The sequence below is a fragment of the Punica granatum genome, chromosome 2 (assembly GCF_007655135.1).
Source record: "Punica granatum isolate Tunisia-2019 chromosome 2, ASM765513v2, whole genome shotgun sequence".
Lineage (NCBI taxonomy): Eukaryota > Viridiplantae > Streptophyta > Magnoliopsida > Myrtales > Lythraceae > Punica > Punica granatum.
The window spans coordinates 32328117-32351314 of record NC_045128.1 but is presented as its reverse complement, the minus strand read 5'-3'; the positions used below and the strand labels follow the sequence as shown (position 1 = coordinate 32351314).

Below are 23198 nucleotides of genomic sequence, written 5' to 3'. Positions count from 1 at the left end.
CTGTTTGAGATCAGTAGTCTACGTTCCTGACGAGGTTCCTACTCCATATCGATCCAGGATTAGGCCCTCCATGGCTGTTGGATCTATGGATCTCGAATCATACCGGGAAATAGAATGACCATCATGTCCAAGCAAGTCTTTGACATACCAAAATATCCAATATCAAATCCTAGTCACCAGGCTCCAACAATTACCTCCGGAGTCGAGCCAGTAATGACGAGTTCCATGATTTGCTTGAGCACTGCAGAAGAAATTGCCAGGGAGAGTCACCTCGGGTCGTCAGCAGAAGAGTGCGATGCCTTTCCAAAGCTGCACAAAAAGCTCTATCAAGGACCGACCGGGCGGGAATCGCCTTAGCTGCCACCAGCTCGGTCTTGTCGGATTCAATCTAAACAATGAAATTGCAACATACCTATTCCTTCAATCGAAAAAATTCATCTAATGATATGCAACAAAGTGCAGTAATAAGTTCTCGATTATTACTAACTCATGTCGAACTCTACGGGTAACAATAATTTGGTGAGTTCTGACTAAAATTCGTAGCAACTTTCGATTATATCCTGCATTAATTTATTTTAGCAGAACGTTGTATTCTATCACAAAAATGGAAATTAGGTAAAAAAAGAATTTTTGTTTTCCCCATTTTTGGCACAAAGATTGCTTCCTTTTTTTTTGAAAAGTAGCATAAACGTTGCTTCCTTGTATGGACGACTGCCTACTTTTTTCACATTTCACCATTTATCTTTTTATTATTAACAAAATATAAAATAAGAAATTGCAACTTTACTACGACCGGCGCACCGCTAATTTCCGCTTCCTCTCTCCACCGCCACCCAAAATCTGAAACCTCCGCCGCGACGGAAACCTAATCGGCGAACTTGCTAGGCGCCACCGCAGGGATGCCGGCTGGAACGAGCATCCATATAACGGCCCTAGACGGCATCGTGAACGTGAACTCCCTCTTCACGCTGGCCGTGTTCATCGGCCTGGCGTGGAACCCGTGGGACCCGAACAACACGCTCAACGCGAAGCCGTCGTGCGCCCCTGGGGCCAACCACGCCCGCGACCTCGTCGCCTTCCACGTGTACTCCTTCAGCTCCTTCCTTTTCTCCAGCCTCATCGCCCTCGCCCTGAAGCAGGCGATCCGGATCTTCCGGTCCCCGACCTACCACCCCTTCGAGTTCCTCGTCCGGGTCGACCGGCAGGCTCTCCGGCTCGGAATGCTGGTACCATCCGATTCTCACATATCATTCCTCTGCAATCATACGATCTGTGTTGCAATTGTTCCTTCTTCCTGCATATTTGCCTCAACACTCACTGTTACTTGCTGTTCATGAAATTTCTCAGCTCATATTATGATTTTTTGTTGTTGGGTTGAGTTAAATTACCATCATTTGTCTGAAGTGAGTGTCTGATTTAGACAAAATTCAGAAAACCGATAAATGGGTTCCATTAAAATTCAGTTCTTTCGAAATATGAAGCCATTAATTCTTCCCTTTTTAAGAACTACACTTGTCCAAGAATGCGATCATAATCTTGTGTATTCAATTTCTCGGAATACAATGCGAGAGGCAGCACGAAGTGCGGATAAGGAAATTGCAGTTTCTGTAATCTTTGCCCTGCTTTTGATACGCTGAAACTGATCCTTCTGAAATGAATTTCTATAGATATCCAGTGCTGGATCGGTTTCTGGGTGCATCTTCCTGATGCTGGCGCTGGTCAATGTGGTTCAGATCAAGCTCGGGACTTTGACCTGCGGGAGCGGACACAGCATCGCAGCTGTCGTGCCGCTCGTGATTCTGGTCCCTGTTGCTCTCCTCATATACAGCTCTTTTGTTCTGTATGCATTCATGCGTTAGTTCTGTCGACTTGAGAGCTACTGAGGAATTTATGTAACTATAGAGTGTAATATCACTTGATTTCACGTGTTAGTTTCCTCATCTCAAAAGCTACTGAGTGTAATATCACTTGAAATCGCATCTGTGGAGGCTCAATTTGCAATGAACGGGAGAAATATCATTGTTATGTCAATAGTGTTTAACTGTTATTTCCTTGCAACGAATTGTTTGTCTTGTTTCTCATTATATGAAGCTCGCAAAATGGTTCCTTCTTCCTCAGTAGTGGCTCTTGATAAGTCCAATGGCCACTTCCTGAGTGGTTCTATTTATAATGTTTTTTCTTCTTGATGATAATGGGGCAGGTGGGAATTTAGTGGAGAGTTACGAATTCATAATTTTTCACTATATGATATTTTAATCAAGCTTTGTAAGCATCTCAGCCATCTCACTATCCTTGAGCTTGTGGCGAACTTTTACACAGCTGAGATAATAGAGAATGTGGAAATGGATGGAGGAAATTATCGTGCGAGCTGTAGATGAGTTAGCAGCAAGTAGATTTCTTCCAGTAAAAATCGCAGATGGACAACCATTTCCAAGGCAGAGCTTCCGCAAGCATATATCAACGGGAGGATAATCTACGGGCCTAGGTGAGTAAAATTTGTTGTATTTTCCGTGTTGCTTCTTGGGCTGTTCTTGGAATCATTCTTAGGTCCAATGAACTCTTTTGCAGCAACTTGTTTATCTAATAGACTGGGGAGAGAGAGTTTATGGTAATTGGATTAAAGATCTGATGGGTTGTGAAAAAGATGTAAAGTCGGCTTCACAAGCATTTCCCCTGATGCTTGATGGGGACCCTATGCAGTTGGAGCAGCTCTCTGTTGAGTTGAATCGTTCTTCATATGACAAACTGCTGTTGCCAACGACAATTAAAAGAGAGTGCTGTACTGAATGCGGGAATCCTTAGCTGCAGATGAACTTCTTGTAGATAATCATATCGTACGAGTTTCGACTGCTGATGAGGATTCACTTCCTTGAATAAAAATTGGATTGAGTGGCCGCAGAAAGTTTAAAGAGCACTTCTGTCTTCGTTGGCCAAAAAAGCTATATTATCTTAAGCATGCATTAACGGAGAAGTAGGTAAGCTGCAATAAACAAAAGTTGCTCTTTAGTGCTGTATCCACCATTAGCACTGATTATGCTCTTCTACGTGTGCTCACCTTTCGGCCTCTTCGTTCTTTATAAATCCAACACCCCTGCCCGGTAAACTCAGGATGCACACAACGTACTTATTAGGCATGGAAACTCCAATGACGCGCCAAAAGTTCACTCTCTTGTTGCTTATTGCAGCTTTCAGCGTTTTCATAATTTCTGGTGGAGTGGATGGGGCTAATGAGTGTGGGAAATCCTCTCCCGACAGAGAGGCCTTCAAGCTTGCCCCTTGCATGTCAGCTGTCCAGGACATCAATGCCCCTGTCTCGAGCAGCTGCTGCCTCCAAGTGAAGAAGATGGGACAGAACCCGAGTTGCCTATGCGCTGTTATGCTCTCAAACACAGCTAAGAGCTCGGGAGCTAAGCCTGAGGTTGCCGTCACCATCCCCAAGCGCTGCAACATCGCGGATCGCCCCGTCGGCTACAAGTGCGGAGGTTCGTTATGTTTCTGATCTTACCCTTTTTCTGCACGTCTTTTTCTCTGTTGTTCAGTTCTTAACATTTTGTGCTTAAAACTTTTTTGCAGCTTATACTCTGCCTTAAGGACTCGGGGCTGCTAGGGTCGTCACTCGAGTTGAGACCTTTCTCGAGTCTTACAGTTCCAACTAATTAGGGTGACTCTTAAATCAAGACATCTTGAATAAATGTACCGAACTTATTGGAGAGGCAACATCTCTGGCTTTATCATGTATCGGGAGATTGTTGAACCAACATCTACCTTGTAATCTTGGTTCTGCTTTTCTTCGAGTCCATTACGCTTAATCCCAAGCTAGCACGGGGCTTGATTTTATTGATCTTGAAGTTGGAGTAGCTAGCTAGGAATTATTCATTAGTATCAACATTGCAGCAAAATGGATACCATCAGATGCATGGGTATGATCACAGGAATTTCCATGTAGAGACTCGCCATGTAGAGACGGAATTCTCCGTCTCTACATGGCGATTTGTTGCAGTGGGAGGCATCCAAGCTTGGGGCAAGGTGCATATGGCCCCTTGCATATTTGCCATCAAGACCATCGCAATGCTGGCATACCAATTCCAACTTGTTGTAGATATCTGAACTGTCCGCATAATCAAACATATAGAACATGGAATCTAATTCGAATTCTCACTAAGCAAACTAAGAAGTTTTCTAAAACTCAATGCATCGAGGATCTTCAGCTCTTAAGTACGATCACTTGATATTCGAATTTCACTCCACTCTTCCCACAGCTCCGTTCATTGTTTGGCTCTTGAGCAATCGTGATGCCAATGACTATATAAGCAGAAAAAGCTTTGCCAAAGATGCGTGAGTTCCGATCAGTTTTGCTTATGTTCTTGGAGTCATAATTGTATTCGGTTTTAGAGTTGAGTAGAGTTAAGTTTTGGTTTTAATTAGTTTGTAATATTTGTGTTGTTGAATTATGAGAAAAAGTATGAAAAAGTGATGAATAGTTAAGAGAAAATAACAATTACGTCTTTTTTTTCGATTACAAGGAAACAATTACGTCTTTTAAGGGTTAAGTCACCATAACAATTAAGTTTTTTTTTTATTACAAGGAAACAATTACGTCTTTGAAGGGTTAATAAGAATGTTCTTTTTTGAGTTTTGTGGAAACATACGATTCAATAATATATATATATATATATATATATATATATATAGTCACACACATATAATGCCCTTTTCAATTTCAATTTCAAGAAATTAAAAGGAACATAAGATGCCCTCCATTCCTTTTCAGTCGAAGGATAAGATGGGGACCTCAGTATATGAAACAAGCGTTATTTCTAACAATATGTGTTTGGTTTTAGAGGTAAATAGAGTTGAGTTTTGATTTTAATTGGATTGTAATAATTGTGTTATTGAATTATGAGAAAAAAATTTGAAAAAGTAATGAATAATTGAGAAAAAGTAATGATTGTAATGTTGAATTGTAAAAAAAGTAATTGATAACATTTATGGTAACAACACTCTACAGCGACGATCACACATGTTGTTGGTCAGACTCTTTTTTTGGGGTTGAAAATTTTGGTTATTAAAAAACAAACAATTATACATATACATTCTTATATATGGAAAGTATAGCAAGAGTTTTAATGTGATTTTTTTTTCAGTTATAGTTGATGCTCATATGTCTTATAAATGAAAAAGAAAAATGTATGGAAAGTCCTTTTTTTTTTTGGTGCAAGTATATGTATTGTCTCATAGCAAATGACAAATACTGCATTATTTTGTTCGCAAAGTTGATTGTTGATATTTACTTTCTATTAATTGTCAAGAAAAATCTAGGAAAAAATTTCGACTCGTAAACGGTAATTATTTCCTTGCAGTAATATAGCAAGGTAAAATATCAATATAACACCCTTCTAACTAGTAAAATTCATCGGCGATCATTGACAAGATGGGTCAAGCTAAATTTCTTGAATTCCCACGGTGGGGAAGCAGAAGAATTTGCAATAAGTTAATCTAGTCTAGTTGGTAAAGTTATCTAGAAATTTTGTCTTATAAATATATGCAGTCAGCCAAACCCGAACAATTTTGGTCCAGGTCATGACTGATCAATCAAGACCCCTGTGATCATATATTAACTCCATGTGCTTAAAAGCAAGGAATGTACAAAAAAAAAAAAAAACCAGTTCCTTATTTTGCGTAATTTCCTCGGTCAACAAAGAAAAAAGGCTGCCAATTCCTCCCGAGCCACACTGCAACACAGTGCTCAGACCATTACGTCGCTACAACAAAATAGTTTTTTTGAGCAACTAAATAATCTATTTTAATTGCTAAAATGTCACTTTTAATAACTAAAATATCTTTTAACCATGCACAATTTTATTTGTTTAGTTGTCGAAACCTTTAGCTACTGAGTTATGGTAACTAATATTTAACTAAGTCAACTAAGTCATTTTTGTTATTATAGGTTTTAACAATTGCGTTTTACAGTGAATCCAAAATGAGCTCTATCCGAGCCAAGAAATAGGCACTACTCCCCGGTCGCTACCAAGCAAGTGGCAGATCACCTTGGAGCTGATCTCGAAAATCATCTCTCACTGCTCTCCCTAGGATTTTTTTGGTATGATTTAAAGATCAATATTGAGAGTAAAAGTTGCGGAAAGTCCAATTTTTAACCCAAGACATGGACGAATTCAGGATTTGGACATAAGGGGCAAGATTCCTGAAAGGGCGAGAATAGCAAACAAGCTTGAGGGCGAATATAAAAATTTCATCAAAATTTGAAGAATTGTATATAAATTATTATAAAGTGTGGAAATTGTAAGGGAGGCGGAGATGGGCGACTGCCACCCTAGTCCCCTTGGTCCGTCCCTGACTCGAGAGTTTAATCAACAATATATATGATATATATAGTCTTACATATATAGGTATTTGTTTTCAAAATTTTCGAATGGGATCTTGCACTCGACAAAACTCATAACGCAAATATATATATATATATATATATATATAGTTCGATCAAGGAAAAGATCAAATATTATTCTGCAGTCCAGACCGTCATGCATGATTGATTGAGAAGTATGGATGGGGAGGGACCATATAATATATATCAGGGCATATGTCAGATGACGAAATAAATCATTAAAAAGATACCGTGAAGAAGGTGGCAGCACAGCGCACGCTTGGATGGAAATTCAATTTGTCCTTTCCTATTTGTAATTTCTTGCAGGGGCCTTGATTCTTTACTTGTTCCACCCTTTTGCCATTTCAGGTACTGCTAAATTTTTCATAGAACCATACGGAAATTCTCAGTTTATTGACTTAAATTATTTTGTGTTTTAAGCTCGTTGCTCGTTCTTAAAGAGGCTTTAGATTTTTTATTTTTTTTATCATCATCATCAAAATAAACAAATATTTTCTAAGTTCCAGAATGGGATTGTATAATGGCATATGCTCCCTCGCTTCTCAACCAAGCAGTTTCAAATTTAATTTTAGTTAGCAAGACTACTTGTATCCTTTTATTTTATTTTTCATTTCTTTATATCATGTCCATGAGCCTCATTTGTAATCAAATATATATATATATATTTTAAGTTTTGTTCATCCAAAGATGTATTCTACCAGATTGTCAATTTAGAACGACCCAAAATTCTTCCTTTATATATGTACTAGCTCTTCTTGTTTCTCATGATGGATTCCATGCATACGGTTATTATCTTTATAAAATTAAAATGCATATCTTAACGTTCCACATGTTTCATACAGCATGGTTCATGCCAAGATCTCTAACTGAGTAGCTGAGCAGAATTAATCATCAAGTAGTGATCGATGCTTAATTTTAATAATGAATATATTCAGCTGATCTCATTTGGTTGTATACAGACGCGCGCGCGCGGTCATCCCCATTGCCGCAAAATGAAAACAACGCTAAAAGGTAGACAAACAGGAAAGTTTAAAATTAAAATTACCACGAAATACCACCTCGGCGATATATATAAATTATTCGAATATGAAATAGGCTCGCATAAAGCGAAATTAAAATTGTTACAAATCTTCTTTTTATTTTTTCCTTCAAATGCCACATATAACTATAGTTTATAATATTTAGACGTAAATATATGTTTGTTTGAGAGTGGGTGTGTGTATGATCGATGATCCAAGACATCAATGATACTTCCACGGATGGCATTTAAGCTTTGCGCAAGGAGCATCCCACTTGCTTCTGCATTCACCTTCCGGGCCATCGCAGCACTCGCAAACCAGTCCCAACGTGCTGTAAAAATTCGAATTGTCTGCAAAATCAATACCAAATAAAAAGATTAATATTAGAGCAAACTAATTAGTGACTACTTTCTAAGCTAACTCAGAATCAGAAGTAATTTCAAACTCCAAATTTCGAGGTACATGACGGGTGAGTATATAAACTCGAATTTTCAGTGCTTACTTGCTCGATGCTCAAATTTCACCATTCTTCCCTCAGCTTCTTTTGGCCATTGGATTATCGTGACGACCATAAGTAGCAAGAGACCGAATCGAAGATGGGTAACTCGTCCTAGCATTTTGCTTTATATGCTTAAACGCAAAGCTTACACTACGTATATGAGATGTTGCTTTAGCAGTACAATATTTATAATAACTCGAGACAGCTAGTTCCGAGATGGAGAGGCAAAGGAGCCTCGAGTACCCTATTTATAATAGCTTGGACTAGACCTTCTTGAACAAGAACGGAGCGCGTAGGAAAAGCAGTCTTACAAATGTGTTTCCTTGCAACGTAATAACTACGTCTGAAATAATTTCCTTTCGATTTTACAAAAGAATACCAATAAAAGGACAATATTTCTGTGCATGAAACTAGATGTGTCGTGATAAGATGCATAAAACGCGTGATAAGGTAACCAAGAAAAAAAAATCGAACACTAAATATGCATGGAAAATTGTCAAAATCGAGAAAAAAAATCCACATATAAAGCAGGATAATCCACTAGACAAATAAATTGGAGATTAAGCCCTCGGAGATGTTTCTCAATCTCAGCCCCGCTAGAAACCCAATCCAAAGAAGAGTTTAACCCGATCTCTCAATTCTCTCAATATCCCATGATTCTAGACTCACCAATATTGACCCCGTGATTTCAGATTCACCATCACTGACCTCGTAATTCCAGTCTCTCTCACCGGCCCCTAGGGGCCCACGGCTCCGTGACACCGAGGCACCTTTTACAACTCGTACTAGACCCTATATATAGACTTATAAGAGAATATATCATAATATTTCCAAAAATTTCCTAATATCTTTCTTAAAATATTTCCTAGAATAATTCATCTTATGAATATATTCGAATTTACAAAAAATTCAGAAAATATAGGAAATAATATTTTCCCTCAATTTTCTTCCTCGCTCCAAATCTTTGAGTCTCTGCCATCCGGGTTCAATGCAAGACATTCTCCAACAACATGCATTCAATAATCTAGAAACATGATTTATATAACCATTTCCTGGTTATAGATTTCATGGAGTTTACAAGAAAAGGATCAAAATGAATATTACTTTCCATCTTTTGGTATTGCCGAATGTAAAAGAAACACTACATTTTTTACCGCAAAAAAAAAATAGAAACACTATTTCACCAATATCTTTACTGAAAAAGTTTTATCTCCTTAGTGAGACGACCTAGCTGAAACTGGATTAGTCAGGAGCCTGTGAAAAAGAAAAAAGAAACATTATTTCTAAGGTAATTAGATGTGAAGAATGGGACTTGATGTAATGGCACAGGTCGCTGACTCGGAACTGTGAGGTTTCGGGTTCGATCCTCATCTGAGACTTTCATACCAATAAATTCTTGTGTTATAGACCCTCTTATGCATAAGATGACAACCAATAAATTAAGTAATTAATATATTTTTCTAAAATGAAATTACTTTTATTTATTTATGTTTCCAGTTTGAGTTTAGCGGTAAGAATCTTTGGGAAACGAACATACTGCAGGATATCGACGTTTTCTGGTATGATGATTAACGTAACACTCATGTTTAATATCCTCATCTCATTACTATAAAATATATATCAATAAGGAGTTAATCATCGTGTATCTAGTTCAGACTGTAGATCATCGTGTATAATCTGTATAGATTTGCGTTGTTTGCAATTTCAACAAATATTTCGGGAAGACTGTGGCAGGGCAAACTTTGGCTGCATGCAATCAAGCATGGAATCCCTTTGTATTTTCCATCTAATTTCCAAGCCCTGACTTCAAGCTTTTGAATTACTTGTTTCATCTTTTGACATTTACATTACCATTGACTAACATTGATGGTAACATGCAGTCTTTTTTTTAGGTGTGAATCCTGATAATAACATCTACTCTTTTGAAAACGACGATCACACTTGTTGTGGTCATTTTGGATATTGAAGATAAATAGTTCTAGATACAGTCTTGAATACGAAAAGTAGAATAAGAGTTTCAATGCGCAGGTTATCTTTTTTTTTTTTGTAATTATAATGGAAGCTCACGTCCTATTAGAAAGATAAAAGAGATATGTATGGAAAGTCTTTTATATATGCAAAATGGATCGTATGTGGCTGTATTATACTCCTTTTAATTAGCTTTTAAACCCTTTTTTTGGATTTTTTTTTACCTTCTCAAAGACACAATAAGTCCTGGGGAATTTTGACTTCCCTTGGAAAAGTGCGCTGAAAGTGTTGGGAAATAATGTAATTTTTTGTTATAATGGAAGTTTGTGAGTTTAGTATAATGAAATAGAATTCATAATAGCTAATAAAGGGGTACAGATAGTCCCACTGAATATCGAATCCAGAACCTCTTAATTACTAGGCGAGAATGTACACCACTATACTGCACTTTTTCTCTTGTGGGGGAAGGGGGTGAAAACTACACCTACACCCTCTTTTTTAACTAATGTGATTTCGCTAAAGACATATGTAAGTGGCCAAATCTTACAAAGAAGAAAACACAGACTCTATCGACAGGAGACATAGCAAATGACATATACTTTCATTATATTTTTACAAAATTGATAGTTGTTATTTACGTATCTATTAGTAGTCAAGAAAAATCAAAGAACGTAAAATTGTAAACGGTAATTATTTGTTTGCGGTAACATGTAGCAAGGAGAAGATCAGTAACATTTTGTAACTAGCAAAAATCATCGGCGATTATTGCATGCTTAATGAGTCATCTAGTGTGAATGGCATTATATATAGGTATAACTATCTAGAACTACCGGCATACAAAATCGGTCACGCTATAATTTCTTGAATTCCCACAGTGGGGAAGCTATATAATTTGCAATAAATCAATCTGGTCTAGTTAGTGTTAATGAAGTTCTCTAGAAATTTTGACTTGAACATATATGCATAGTAGTCGGCCAACTCCATTTTTTTGGCCCAGGTCGTGACTGATATCATCAAGACCCTATGATCATAAATAATTATCTCCCATGTTCTTAAAAACAGGGAAGGGATCGGAATGTAATATACAGAAAAATACTGCCAATTCCTCCCGAGCCAAACTTGTGAACACATTGCCCATATCGTTACATCGTTCATGGGGGTTTAATATTACTGTCCAATTTGAAAATTCTCGCTCGAACTATTACAAATAGGTCACATTTGATACGCCAAAATCAAATGAATATCTCATCCTTCCGTTATATTATTGTTTACTGTATCTTTAATGTGTTGAGAAAAACATTCCATTAAGATAGTCTAGGTTAAGACGTTTATATTTTTAATTACATTCCTTCATATTTTTATATTCAATCCTAAAAAAATTATCTTTCTCTGAGTGTAATGATATATATTTCACTCCAAGGAACACATTCTTTTTCACTCCGATGTTTTAAACAAGGTCTGCAGGCTCATAGCCACCATTGGTCGGGGGATAAGTCATCAGCGGGTCTCTAACTTCCTTGACCTTCTGGCCTTGGGCTAGGCAAGAGCGTTAGTGATCACACCATGGGTTTATGTTAAAGATTTTATAAGCTCTAGATATATTCTAAACGTGATGATAATATTGTTACCATATGGTAAAGTTCTAGTGTGGGTAAACAGACAAAAAAAAGGGGGTAAACGTCTAGAAACAGGTTCAGGAATGTTATCAAAATCTAATAATAATGGTGTAGCAGTTTAGGGTGGGATAAATAGGAAGTTGCAATCAATAGGGTAGAAATCATGGGAGTTTCTTTGTTTTTTAAAAAGTCAGGAATCCTCATTTTCCAGTCTAGAATCTGAAGTTATGAACATGACCCTTTTTTTTTTAAATAAACACCACACATGGATTATAATTTTCTGATAACTGTTATATATTTCTATGCATGAACTAATGTGGTCCCGTCATCAACTCCCTTATTTTGTACATGAAAATATTAGTCTAGTAATTCACCCCAAAAAAATGATAGTCTAGTATAATTATATATAAAATTATAATAACCACAACTCATGAATAAAGGAAAATAAATCAAAAGATTAATGAATGTGAATCGTGATAAAGATTCTCAATTAATCTAATGGATCAAGAAGAGTTAGAATTTTGAGTACCACCACCAAATTTTGCTCTTTGAATCACAAGTGGATGGCCATAATTTCAATTGCTATTTCCATTTTAATTCTTTTTTCTCCCTATTTTTTCTCCCCCAAGGCAGAAAATCACCTTTTTTCCCCTTTTGGTTGGGGATCAATCTCTCCCAGAGAAGTTCAGGGAAACAGGATTTCAAAAAAACAAAATTGAATTCCATAGAGCTTCTCATTTTCCTCTCCCAAATTCACCACCTTCTTTAAGTGGTGAGCTTCTTCTTTTTTCTGATTCCTGGAAATTTCATTGAAGGGGCATTGATTTTTTAATTGATTTATTTATGACAATTTTGTGATCTTAATTGCTTTTGATGTGATAGATCTAGAAAGGAGGAGTCTATGGCGTACAAAGTGGATCAGGAGTACGATTATCTGTTCAAGGTTGTGCTAATCGGAGATTCGGGCGTGGGGAAGTCGAACATCCTCTCACGGTTTACGCGCAATGAGTTCTGCTTAGAGTCTAAATCGACCATCGGTGTTGAATTCGCCACGAGGACTCTCCAGGTCCATTAGATTTTTCAAGTGCTTTTATTAGGATTTTCATGTTATGGTTTGTTGATTGTTTTGAGTTAAATGGTTGATTATTATTTTCGATGCAGATAGAGGGAAAGACGGTGAAGGCGCAGATATGGGACACAGCTGGCCAAGAAAGGTACCGGGCCATCACGAGCGCGTACTACAGAGGTGCGGTCGGTGCGCTCCTGGTCTACGACATAACCAAGCGCCAGACCTTTGACAATGTCCAAAGATGGCTCCGCGAACTACGGGACCACGCAGACTCGAACATTGTCATAATGCTGGCAGGGAACAAGTCCGACCTCAACCACCTCCGAGCAGTCTCATCAGAGACCGCCCAGGTCCTGGCCGAGAAGGAAGGCTTGTCCTTTCTGGAGACATCTGCGCTAGAGTCATTCAACGTCGAGCAGGCGTTCCAGACGATTCTGATAGATATCTACCACATCATTAGCAAGAAGGCGCTCGCAGCCGAGGAGGCGGCTTCAGGCATCGGGATTCCTCAAGGAACGACCATCAACGTCGGGAATCTATCGGGTAATTTTGGCCGGAGAGCTTGCTGTTCGAATTGATATGGGGGATACGAAGTAATGGACCACGAGAGGATTTGAATCAATGGATGAAATATAGAGTACTCTCATGGCTCTTAATCTTTTGATTTTAGATTCTTTCAAATATTTCTCTCTTCTTTTTCTTTTTTTTCCCTTTTCGGTATAGTGTGGGGGTTGGAAACCACTTATGCATTGTAACTTTATCATATCTCTATCTCTTTAATCTTCCTTTTTGTACGTTAATTGATGTATTCACTCTTGAAAATACAGTTTCTTTCTCTTGATATTTCTTTTCCGAGTTAATACTGTACATATGGATGAATCATATCATCATATGGCTCAGAACAGTCTATTTTGTGGTTCTAAGAAAGACCTGTTTTATTTATTGATTCAGCGTGATCCTAGAGCCGATCACATTCCAAACAGAAGCTACAAGATATGCTCCTGGTTTTAGGTAAGTCGTGCCATGAGCTATTCAGTATGGTCGGGCCCATCAAATCGACGAGTCATATTGAACTGCAATCAATTTATATGGACCCCGACGTACGTATGCCTCGACCTCAGGCATCGTCGAACGCTGAAGTGAGCTGGGCTAGGCCAGGAGTGATACGCTGTTCACGGGCTGAAGGTAAAAGTCCAGTTCTGGCCTTAATCCAGCCCATTTACCGCCTGACATAATCAGGCCCAATACATACATATATTGCATGCAGATGGATAGCTACATGACATGCATTTTCTTTTCTTTTCTTTTTTTTTTGGGGAAATCGTGCCGGTTAAGTAAAAATATGGGCGGGGTGGCCTTTTGCCTTTTAGCACACTTTGCTTAACTATTATGGTTTCAACTTTCAAGATACAAAGAAAACATAAACATAAACATAAAAAGAAAAAGCAAGAAGAAATGATGGTGTATGATTATATACTTGTCAACCATTTCTAAACTTGCCACTTGGCAAATCTCTGTGTCTAGTTAGTCTGCTTAAAATTGAATAGATTTTGCGTCCGCACTATACGCTTCACATGCAATAAAACTTTGCTTTTGCATTTCATAAAATCTTTATATACCATCCTTAATTGTACGTAATTGAAGTGTATAATATTGAAAAAATTATGATGAATATTAAAAAAAAATAAAGAAATAACTTTTCTTTTGAAAGCAAAGAAAAATAATTTAGGTTGAGAAAGAGATAAAAAGAGGGCAACCGGGAAAAATCAAATATGGGAGTGGGAGATGGCCACATGTATTGAGAGAGAGGAAAGAAATAAGAGATATGAGTTAAAATTTGAGTAACGTTACACTTTTATTTGTTGAGAAATTTGATTGCAAATTCAATGGGCTTATATTTTCGATAAATTACTTAGTGTAATTCTCGTACTAAGTGGATGTGATTGAAATTTCGGTTTGAAACTATATATATATATATATATATAATTATATGTATATATGTATATGTCACATATTGGTCAACAGTTCTATGACCAAAACAAATTGGCAATATTGTTTTGGCAGCGAAGAGACATATTGCAATGGGTGGTTATTTGTGGTCTTTTTCATGCAAATGACATTCTTTAAATAACCGAAAAGAAACAAAAAAAAAATAATATAATTAATCAAAGTTCCTTTGTGGAACACGTGTAAGAGACATGGATTTTGTCCCTGATAAAGCCCATTGAACACAAATAAATAGAGGCTTTCGTACCAAAAGTCATTTTAATAAATTCAACACAATTTTCAGAATATTGAGTGAGAGTGAAGTGTTCTACAAGTTTGTTAATCGTAAAACATATTAAGACCTCATTATATCCTCGAAAATACTCGCCAGAAACCCAATAGTAATTTCGTGTGAGGGCGAATAACTATTTTCAAAAAACTTTAACCCGTGCCTCGAAGTAATTATTAAACATTGAATATCGTGTTTGTCATCTTCTTCAACTTCGAATTTGGGATTAACATTGTCTTCTTCGACCGTCTCCAAAGTTTGTCTCCAAATCCGAATTCAGTACCGTCATTGTCTGTGAATCATCTGCCTTAAGGTACAAATCCCCAACAATTGAAAAGAGTTATTTGTGATAGTTATGGAGACTAACGCTGTGTTCAAGGTAAGTAACGAAACAATTAAATCTTGTTCATTTGCTTATGATGTTAATTTGTGTTCTCTGCGAGATGTGCAAGGTTTGCACAATTTAATCTAAGTTTGTTAATGTATGCAAATGAACAATTTCATTTTATAAGTGAATGATTTTCTGGATAAGTGTAAATTTTATATTCAATCGAGGGAAATATCATACCTTAATGGATATTGTTAATTCACTGTTGTGAGGCCATGTTTACTGGGTGTTACATGCATAATATAATACTGTCAAGAATTGTCAGATATCCTCCATATGAATTATGTAAAAATAGAAAAGTGATTTTGGGAAATTTCAAAGTGTGGGGTGTTTGGCCTTCTATGGTGTTCCCAGTAAACGAAGATCGAAGTTGGGATTAAGAGCAATCACGGGTATACTTAGAGATATCCCCGAGATTTTAAGGCTTATCAAACTTTATCTTATTGTCAAATAAGACAATTGAAATAAGGAAAGTGTGTTCATTGAAAATAAATTTTTTGATGATCAACCAATTCAGAGCGTGAGTCTAAAAATTTGATCTATATTGGTCAAACTATTAATGAGTTAACAGATTCGGAACGTGATCCCAATTACTTGATCAAACTAAAATATGTCTTTGTGAATATGAGGTTACGGATGCAAGGAAAATTCTAAAGGTGAGAAATGAGAGACCGAACACATGATATGTAGTGATCAAATGAATAAACATATCTTTGTAATGATTAGGTTAAGAAAGTGGAACGGCGAAGCGATCTCTTGATACTAATAAAGCTGTGGCCATAATGTAGCATGCCATTTTCATATATTGTAACAAGACTTTGAGGGTCGAGACATAATAACTTGAGACGTGAGTTTGAAATATTTACATGTGAAAAGTTAGCGATCTTATCGACGAAAGATTAGTCGAGAGATTTGGTATAGATACTATTACTAAAATGATATAAAACCATTAAACGCGTCATGATAATGAAAACCCTACCACGTTCTAGCCAAAAGATTGTTTCGAGGTTTACGTGACAATAACAAGTTATGGAATGACAAATGTGCACTAAGAATAGGGATTTAGTGCTTGAATTCAGGATGATGAGTTTTAACTCCTAATGGATTGTTACTCGATATTAGTTATCCAATAATCCACCTATATGGACACGAAATAGTACCGCTTCGAACGAGAGTTCTTTTTTTAAGGTTTTCTCTCTCGTACATGTTCATGAAAATTGGATGAGCACATGGCCATAACGGTGCTAAAACAAAGAAACTCTTACTCAAATTATTCGACGGTCACATGTGTGACTTTTTTTTTTATCGACTTTAAGAATGATGGTTTAAGCAACTAACCACCAATCATTTTGTTGGAGCCTTGAAATTTTACATTAAGAGAGAGTTTAAACCTAACAATACCACTCTATATGCATGATCGCGATCTTTTATTTTCTAGAATTAGCAATCTGAAGGGGGTTGTTGAGAAATTAGATTGCAAATTTAATGGGTTTATATTTTCAATAAATTACTTGGTATAATTCTCATACTAAGTGGACGTGATTGACATTTCAGTTTAAAACTAATATATATAATTTATATATATGCATATATCACGTATCGGTCAACAGTTCTATGACTGAAACAAATTATATATATATGTGTGTGTGTGTATCACATATTGGTCAACGATTCTATGACCAAAACAAATTGGCAATATTGTTTTGGTAGCGAAGAGATATATTGCAACGGGGCGGCTATTGTGTGTCTTTTTCATGCCAATGACATTCTTTTAATAACCGAAAAGAAACAAAAAAAATAGCAATATAATTAAACAAAGTTCCTTCACGAGACACGTGTAAGAGACATGTTTTTTCTCCCTAACCGTGCCCATTGAACACAAATAAATAGAGGCTTTCATGCCAAAAGTCACTTTTAATGAATTCGACACAATTTTAGAATATTAAGTGATAGTAGGGTGTTCTACGAGTTTGATAATCATAGATCACATTAAGACTTTGTTGTATCATCGAAGAAACTCGCTAGAAACTCAATAATAATTTCGTGTAGGAGCAAATAACTATTTTCATAAAACGTTAATCTGTGCATTGAAGCAATTATTAAACATTGAAGATCGTGTTTGTCATCTTTTTCGACTCCGAATTCGGGATCAACATTGTCTTCTTTGATCGTCTTTGAGTTCATCTTCTTCGAATTTGAATTCGGTTCCGTCATCGTCTCCGAATCATCCGCCCTACGCTAGAAACTCAATAGCAACTTCGTGTAGGAGCAAATAACTATTTTCATAAAACGTTAATCTGTGCATTGAAGCAATTATTAAACATTGAAGATCGTGTTTGTCATCTTCTTTGACTCCGAATTCGAGATCAACATTGTCTTCTTTGACCGTCTTTGAGTTAATCTTCTTCGAATTTGAATTCGGTTCCGTCATCGTCTCCGAATCATCCGCCCTAAGGTATAGATCCCCCAACTTTATTTATGTGTCTATATCTATTGTTTAGTATTACTTTTCTAATAGAGAAAAAGATAACGGGGATAATTTCGTAAATATATACTAAATATAATTATTATGAGTTGTTAAGTGTTTCTTTTATACCGTAGTACAAATCTATTACGAATATGAGAATAAATAATTAACAATGGCATTGTAATTTCATTAGAGTTCAAGAACTATTTATTATATGTATGTTGTTTGAGGATAATTAGGCACGCAATTTAACAGGATTATTTAACTTTTTTTATAAATTTAACCGAGGTGCCAAAAAGTTTCCCATTATATATATTTCTATGACATGCGATTCTTGTTTGGAAATATTGGATATGAAAATGACCTTGAGATGCCAATTGGTGGAGCCTAATTAATTTGTGGTTGGATACATTAAAGTCCAAATTGGCCATTAGACATGTAATTAGCTACAAACTTTGGATTTGATATTGTATCCTCCATTAGTGGCATCATTATCCTATCTTTTTCATTTTCCAGAAAAAGGGCAAAAGCAAAGATTTTTAAATTCAAAAGTAAGTATGTCGGCGGTAAAAATTTCTCAAGTCTCCCATGAGCCGTCCTTTCATTACACGTGGCGACATCGCAGCAGTGCTGTCGCCGGTCATTCTTTAGTCAACTTGAGAAAACCAACTTGTGTGAGAAGAGAATATTCCCTACCAAACATGATCAGATATTCGGCGACATTAATCACCGAGTCCATCTCGTCCTATGTTTTACCACAGTAAGAAGATCAACATCTGACCCTCGGAATGACCGCCTGATACCATCAGCCAGTGAGAGTCAACGAAACCAACGGCCTTGATGAAAGGAGTGTTTGACTCTTCGGTAGGACGATACAGTGGACCACGCACGACGACAAGGTCGGTTGGATGAATTCAAAGGAGACGGTGAGGAACTCTGCACCTCCCCACGCGATACACAATCTAAGGAAGACGACGTCGTACGATGGAGCTTAGGCGCCTATACGACGTCGTGGTGGAGCTTCCGCTGTCTCTTCTCTCCACTTTGCTCTATTCCCTTTCCCGTTCAAATTACGCCGAGAGCGAAGCGAAAACCCTCAGGCGGAAGTGAAGGGAGGGGTGACGGAGAGAATGCGACAGAGTTCGTCGGAGTTGGCCGGAAATTCATCGGCGAGGATTTCGTGATCGTTGGGTATCAGTTTTCTGCCATTGAAGAGCGTTGCTCGATTTCTCCTGGATCAGGGCTGTGCTGGGGGATTTCTCGGGGGCGGTGGTTGAATTCGGAAGGAAGATGCAGACGGAGGCAAGGGTTGGGGTGGTGGTGGAAGGAGGGCAGAGGGCGATCAGCTCCGGCCACGGAAGTCTCGCGGCTGTTGACGGAGCAACGCGTAAATGCTCGAGGAAGAGGCAGCAGCAGCAAGCTCAGATTGGGACTGTCTCTCAGCTGCTTGCGGGAGGCGTTGCCGGGGCCGTCAGCAAGACCTGCACCGCGCCTCTAGCTCGTCTCACCATTCTCTTTCAGGTTCATTTGCTTTTAAAGCTTGTCCTTTTTGTAGTTTTGACGGCAGAAATATTGTTGGTTTTGCTGAATTTGCGATTTTTTCTGTATGGTTACGAATTTCTCAACCAATTTTTGGTGGGTTCTGTGCTCGTTTTCTGTATTGGAGGAGCAAGGTCTGCTTGATGGTCTCTGTGCCATCACTGCTAGATTGGTGTTCATCATGTCATTGCTCATGTTTGCTTACTGTTGGCGTACCTGCTGATGCTTTTAATCTTTGCAGGTGCAAGGTATGCACTCGGATGCTGAAACGTTAAAGAAGGCTTGTATATGGCGGGAGGCATCGAGGATTGTCCGTGAAGAAGGGTTTAGAGCTTTCTGGAAAGGGAATCTGGTTACGATTGCTCACCGACTGCCTTATTCATCTGTGAATTTCTATTCGTATGAGCAGTACAAAAAGGTAATCCATATTTGTACTTTAGGAAGTCCAAAAACAGTGGATGGATATTTTATTGTGTATGTATGTCCTAACATTGCTCTGCATTTTATTTTGCAATCTGTTGCAGTTACTACACATGATTCCAGGATTGGAAAAGTACCGGAACAATATGACTGCAGAGCTCAGTATGCATTTCGTTGGTGGTGGTTTGGCTGGAATAACTGCTGCGACTGCTACCTATCCATTGGATCTTGTGAGGACACGTCTTGCTGCACAGGTAAAGTCAAGTTGTAACAACCTCTTGAAGAGGGAGACCTGCTTTCTTAAGTCGTATTAGATTTCTGAGTTTTCTACTTGGTTAATTCAAGATTTAAGCTGGCGTTATTCCATAACAAGCCGAATAGTATTGTGTTTCGATCTGCAGGTATAGCCACTTACTGGCTGTCTTAAAAAATTAAATTTTGCAGACAAATGTCATCTACTACAGAGGCATCTGGCATGCCTTAGGGACTATTATCGCGGAGGAGGGCCATTTGGGGCTCTATAAAGGACTAGGAGCTACACTCTTGGTATTACTACGAATCCCATAACCTTGTCATGTTGCTTGAGTTACCTTGTGTTTCGGTTACGTGGCTGACTGCTTTGTCATTCTCATTATTAATGCAGAGCGTTGGGCCCAGCATAGCTGTCAGCTTTTCCTTCTACGAGACATTGAGGTCTTTCTGGCAGTCTCAAAGGTGATCAGTGCGCAAGCATTTTTCTCGAATGCTGTATCCAGTTACATGAATATTGATTTCTATGTTTATTCATACTTTTGCCAGGCCTCATGATCCTACTGTTGTAGTAAGTCTGGCATGTGGCAGTCTTTCAGGCATTGCATCGTCAACAGGTGAGTAATTTCAGACAGCTACAGCAGGCTAGGTTTGTATTGTCATTTATGTGTAGTCAGATCTGTGATATCGCTGTGTCACATGCACAGTAAGTAGCTTGTGCTGGATGCATCTTTAATTTTAATTTGGAATGCATGGGGAACATAAGATATTTGGCCCATTATGGTCATTTTTATTGTAATGGTTGCATGCCGAATGTGTTGGCGTTGCATTGGAAGTTATGAGGTTGTATGACCCACTCCATGCGGATTGGTTTTAGTGTTGGATATGCACACTTGTGCAGCATGTTTTGATTGCAGGTGCTATATAATAGCTAACTACATGCATTTTGTCATCTCAAATAATAGTATCCATCAAAATTAGAGAACTTAATGCTCTAGTAAATGATTTTGATGCAGAGAAGCAGGGTGTGGCCTGGGCTCTGCACTAAAGTTTCTAACCTGACTGACCTTTAGAGCCAAGGACCTGGACTGGAGTTGTTTTTAATCTTGGCATTTGTGGATTAGTAAGAAAGTTGTCAAGACATTACCTCTTTTGTCATGCATCTTTCTGTTATATTTGAAAACCTTGTTCTGATCAACCTGATCTGTCCCCCATTTCTTGGATTAATTGTCTCCCCAAACATGCAGTTGGTTCCTTTATTGGGTTGAACTACTCAGAGAGGAACTATTTTGTTCTCCAGTTGTCAAATGTGAGAGGCGTCCTCATGGAGGTATGCTTCTCACCACGGCTCGCTCCGCCAGTTGCTTGATGGGTAGTCTTGATAATCCTTCTAGCTTCGATGGTGTATAATCTTAATAATCCTTAAATTTATGTACGGAGTAAATTCTTGAGCAATGAGATGAAAACTGAGAAGAACACTTATTATTTCATCCACTAGCCGGGAGTATCATTGCAGATTGACCTTATTGGGTTCATCTTGTGTATTAGCCTGTAATGATTGTGCTTGGAATTTCCTTGTGGAAATAATCTTTCACAGAAGACATTAGAAGCAAAGACCTATAGTTTAGTATGGGATTATCATTTTGATTCTGAGAAATTAACCTCTTTCATGACAACTGCACATACATGTACTTTCCACACATGCAGTTCTTTATCGAGCTTTCAGCGTCGAAACAGTAATGACCTCCACAGCCGTAGCTGTTGCCCTTTCTTTGAGGATTTCCTTTGTCTTCTCTATATCGATGTGTTAGCCTAGATTCTTTCTTTTATAATCAACTTTATTCCTTGGTAGAGTAGCCCTGGCAGTTCCCAACCCTCACATGCTTTTCCTCATGGTCGAAATGTTCTCATTGCATGTTGTATATGTTGAGTCATAAATTTAGCCAAGGTAGGTGTTGTGGATTTCCAAAACTTTTCTCCTGGCTTAGTAAGAAGTCGATATTTCTGTTTTTGTACTAACATTTGTGCAGGAGTCTCATGCTTTCTCTAGTTGTAAACATTTTTACCATGGTGGTGTCTAGTCTAGACGCTGACAGATCTGTTGTGCATGCATAATGATTTATGGGATGTATCTTCTCTGTCTAGTGGATTATTATGATTTGTGTGGATTTTATCATGATGACCTATGATTATCAATGATTATGATTGGTAAATGCAACCCAAATGCAAGGTGTTCTTTTAACTTGATGGGCAAGTATCTTCCATGTTTTAGAGGTAGCATCGACAGAACCGTAAATTCTGTTATGCTAGGGTCTTTGAGAGCATGATAAACATTAGTTTGAAGATTTCACGATATTTGACATTATTGCTGCAGCAACATTTCCTTTGGATCTGGTGAGGAGGCGGAAACAGTTGGAAGGAGCAGGAGGCCGGGCCCGTGTATATCAGACAGGCCTCCTGGGCACATTCAGGCACATAATTAAAAACGAGGGCTTTCGCGGGTTGTATAGAGGGATCCTTCCTGAATACTACAAGGTGGTGCCTGGAGTAGGTATATGTTTTATGACGTACGAGACACTCAAAATGCTTTTAGCAGATACATCCGCTGATATATAAGTTTTGGTTCGCATCTCATACGATGTCGACTGAAAGAGTAAACTTGGAGAAGGATATTTAATAGAGCTAGATTTTTAGGATGGTGGTTTAAATTGTTTCTGTACTGGCAACATTTTTTTTAGAGGGCTCCCATGGCAATTCAATTTTGCAGCACACTGGGGAAACTCCTCGTATATCTGTCCTTGTACAGTAGCATAGTAGGTGCGAAAACAGTGACCAAAGAATATTCTTATGCAATCAAAATATGATATGTAGACATTGTGACAAGTGATGCCCGTATTCTTAACCTCAGTTTTGTTATATTGGTTCCTCCTGTCACTCTGATGTTTCGAGTTGCGTTGACTTTGGACTTGGGGAACTTAGTAGCATTGGATTTCAACTTTTTTAGGGAAGAAAAATGATTTATGAGAACATTTAGCAATTTTTGGCCTGTACTATGCATTGATATGGTATCAACATGCGTTAATGAGCTTTATTGTGCCATGCTGTATATGGGCTGCCACTGTATGGTACGCAAGCAAGCATGACATGCTCAGGTTGTCAGGCGATGGTTCGAACAGCTGTTATCCAAGTATAAGTGTTCCCTGTGGCTAGCCCATTTAAGGCATGGTTCGATGAGCCTCCTATGCTGTGGAGGTTACTCTCTCACAAGAGTCCTCGGTCTTGGTCT

General features: G+C 38.0%; 4 protein-coding genes across 5 annotated transcripts; all 4 read left to right on the top strand.

The window, feature by feature from the left end:
• The first annotated feature begins 769 nt into the window (after positions 1-769).
• LOC116197067 lies at positions 770-2081 on the top strand. Its single transcript, XM_031527081.1, has 2 exons — positions 770-1226; positions 1668-2081. The coding sequence occupies exons 1-2, from the start codon at positions 900-902 to the stop codon at positions 1857-1859; spliced, it is 519 nt and encodes a 172-aa protein (XP_031382941.1). The 5' UTR covers positions 770-899; the 3' UTR covers positions 1860-2081.
• Positions 2082-3097: 1016 nt separating this feature from the next.
• LOC116197068 lies at positions 3098-3841 on the top strand. The gene is made up of 2 exons (XM_031527083.1): positions 3098-3482; positions 3574-3841. Exons 1-2 carry the CDS (start codon positions 3110-3112, stop codon positions 3588-3590), a joined length of 390 nt encoding a protein of 129 aa, XP_031382943.1. The 5' UTR covers positions 3098-3109; the 3' UTR covers positions 3591-3841.
• Positions 3842-12145: 8304 nt separating this feature from the next.
• On the top strand, positions 12146-13421 carry LOC116194925 (ras-related protein Rab2BV-like). The gene is made up of 3 exons (XM_031523848.1): positions 12146-12277; positions 12388-12571; positions 12667-13421. Exons 2-3 carry the CDS (start codon positions 12407-12409, stop codon positions 13150-13152), a joined length of 651 nt encoding a protein of 216 aa, XP_031379708.1. The 5' UTR covers positions 12146-12277; positions 12388-12406; the 3' UTR covers positions 13153-13421.
• Positions 13422-18657: 5236 nt separating this feature from the next.
• On the top strand, positions 18658-22828 carry LOC116195812 (mitochondrial substrate carrier family protein B-like). 2 transcript variants are annotated; one of them, XM_031525178.1, is made up of 8 exons: positions 18658-19225; positions 19485-19661; positions 19768-19917; positions 20108-20209; positions 20307-20377; positions 20462-20529; positions 21160-21242; positions 22287-22828. In XM_031525178.1, exons 1-8 carry the CDS (start codon positions 18995-18997, stop codon positions 22308-22310), a joined length of 906 nt encoding a protein of 301 aa, XP_031381038.1. In that variant the 5' UTR covers positions 18658-18994; the 3' UTR covers positions 22311-22828. The 2 variants fall into 2 exon arrangements, with proteins under 2 accessions (XP_031381038.1, XP_031381037.1); XM_031525177.1 differs by lacking the exon at positions 21160-21242.
• The last annotated feature ends 370 nt before the right edge of the window (positions 22829-23198 follow it).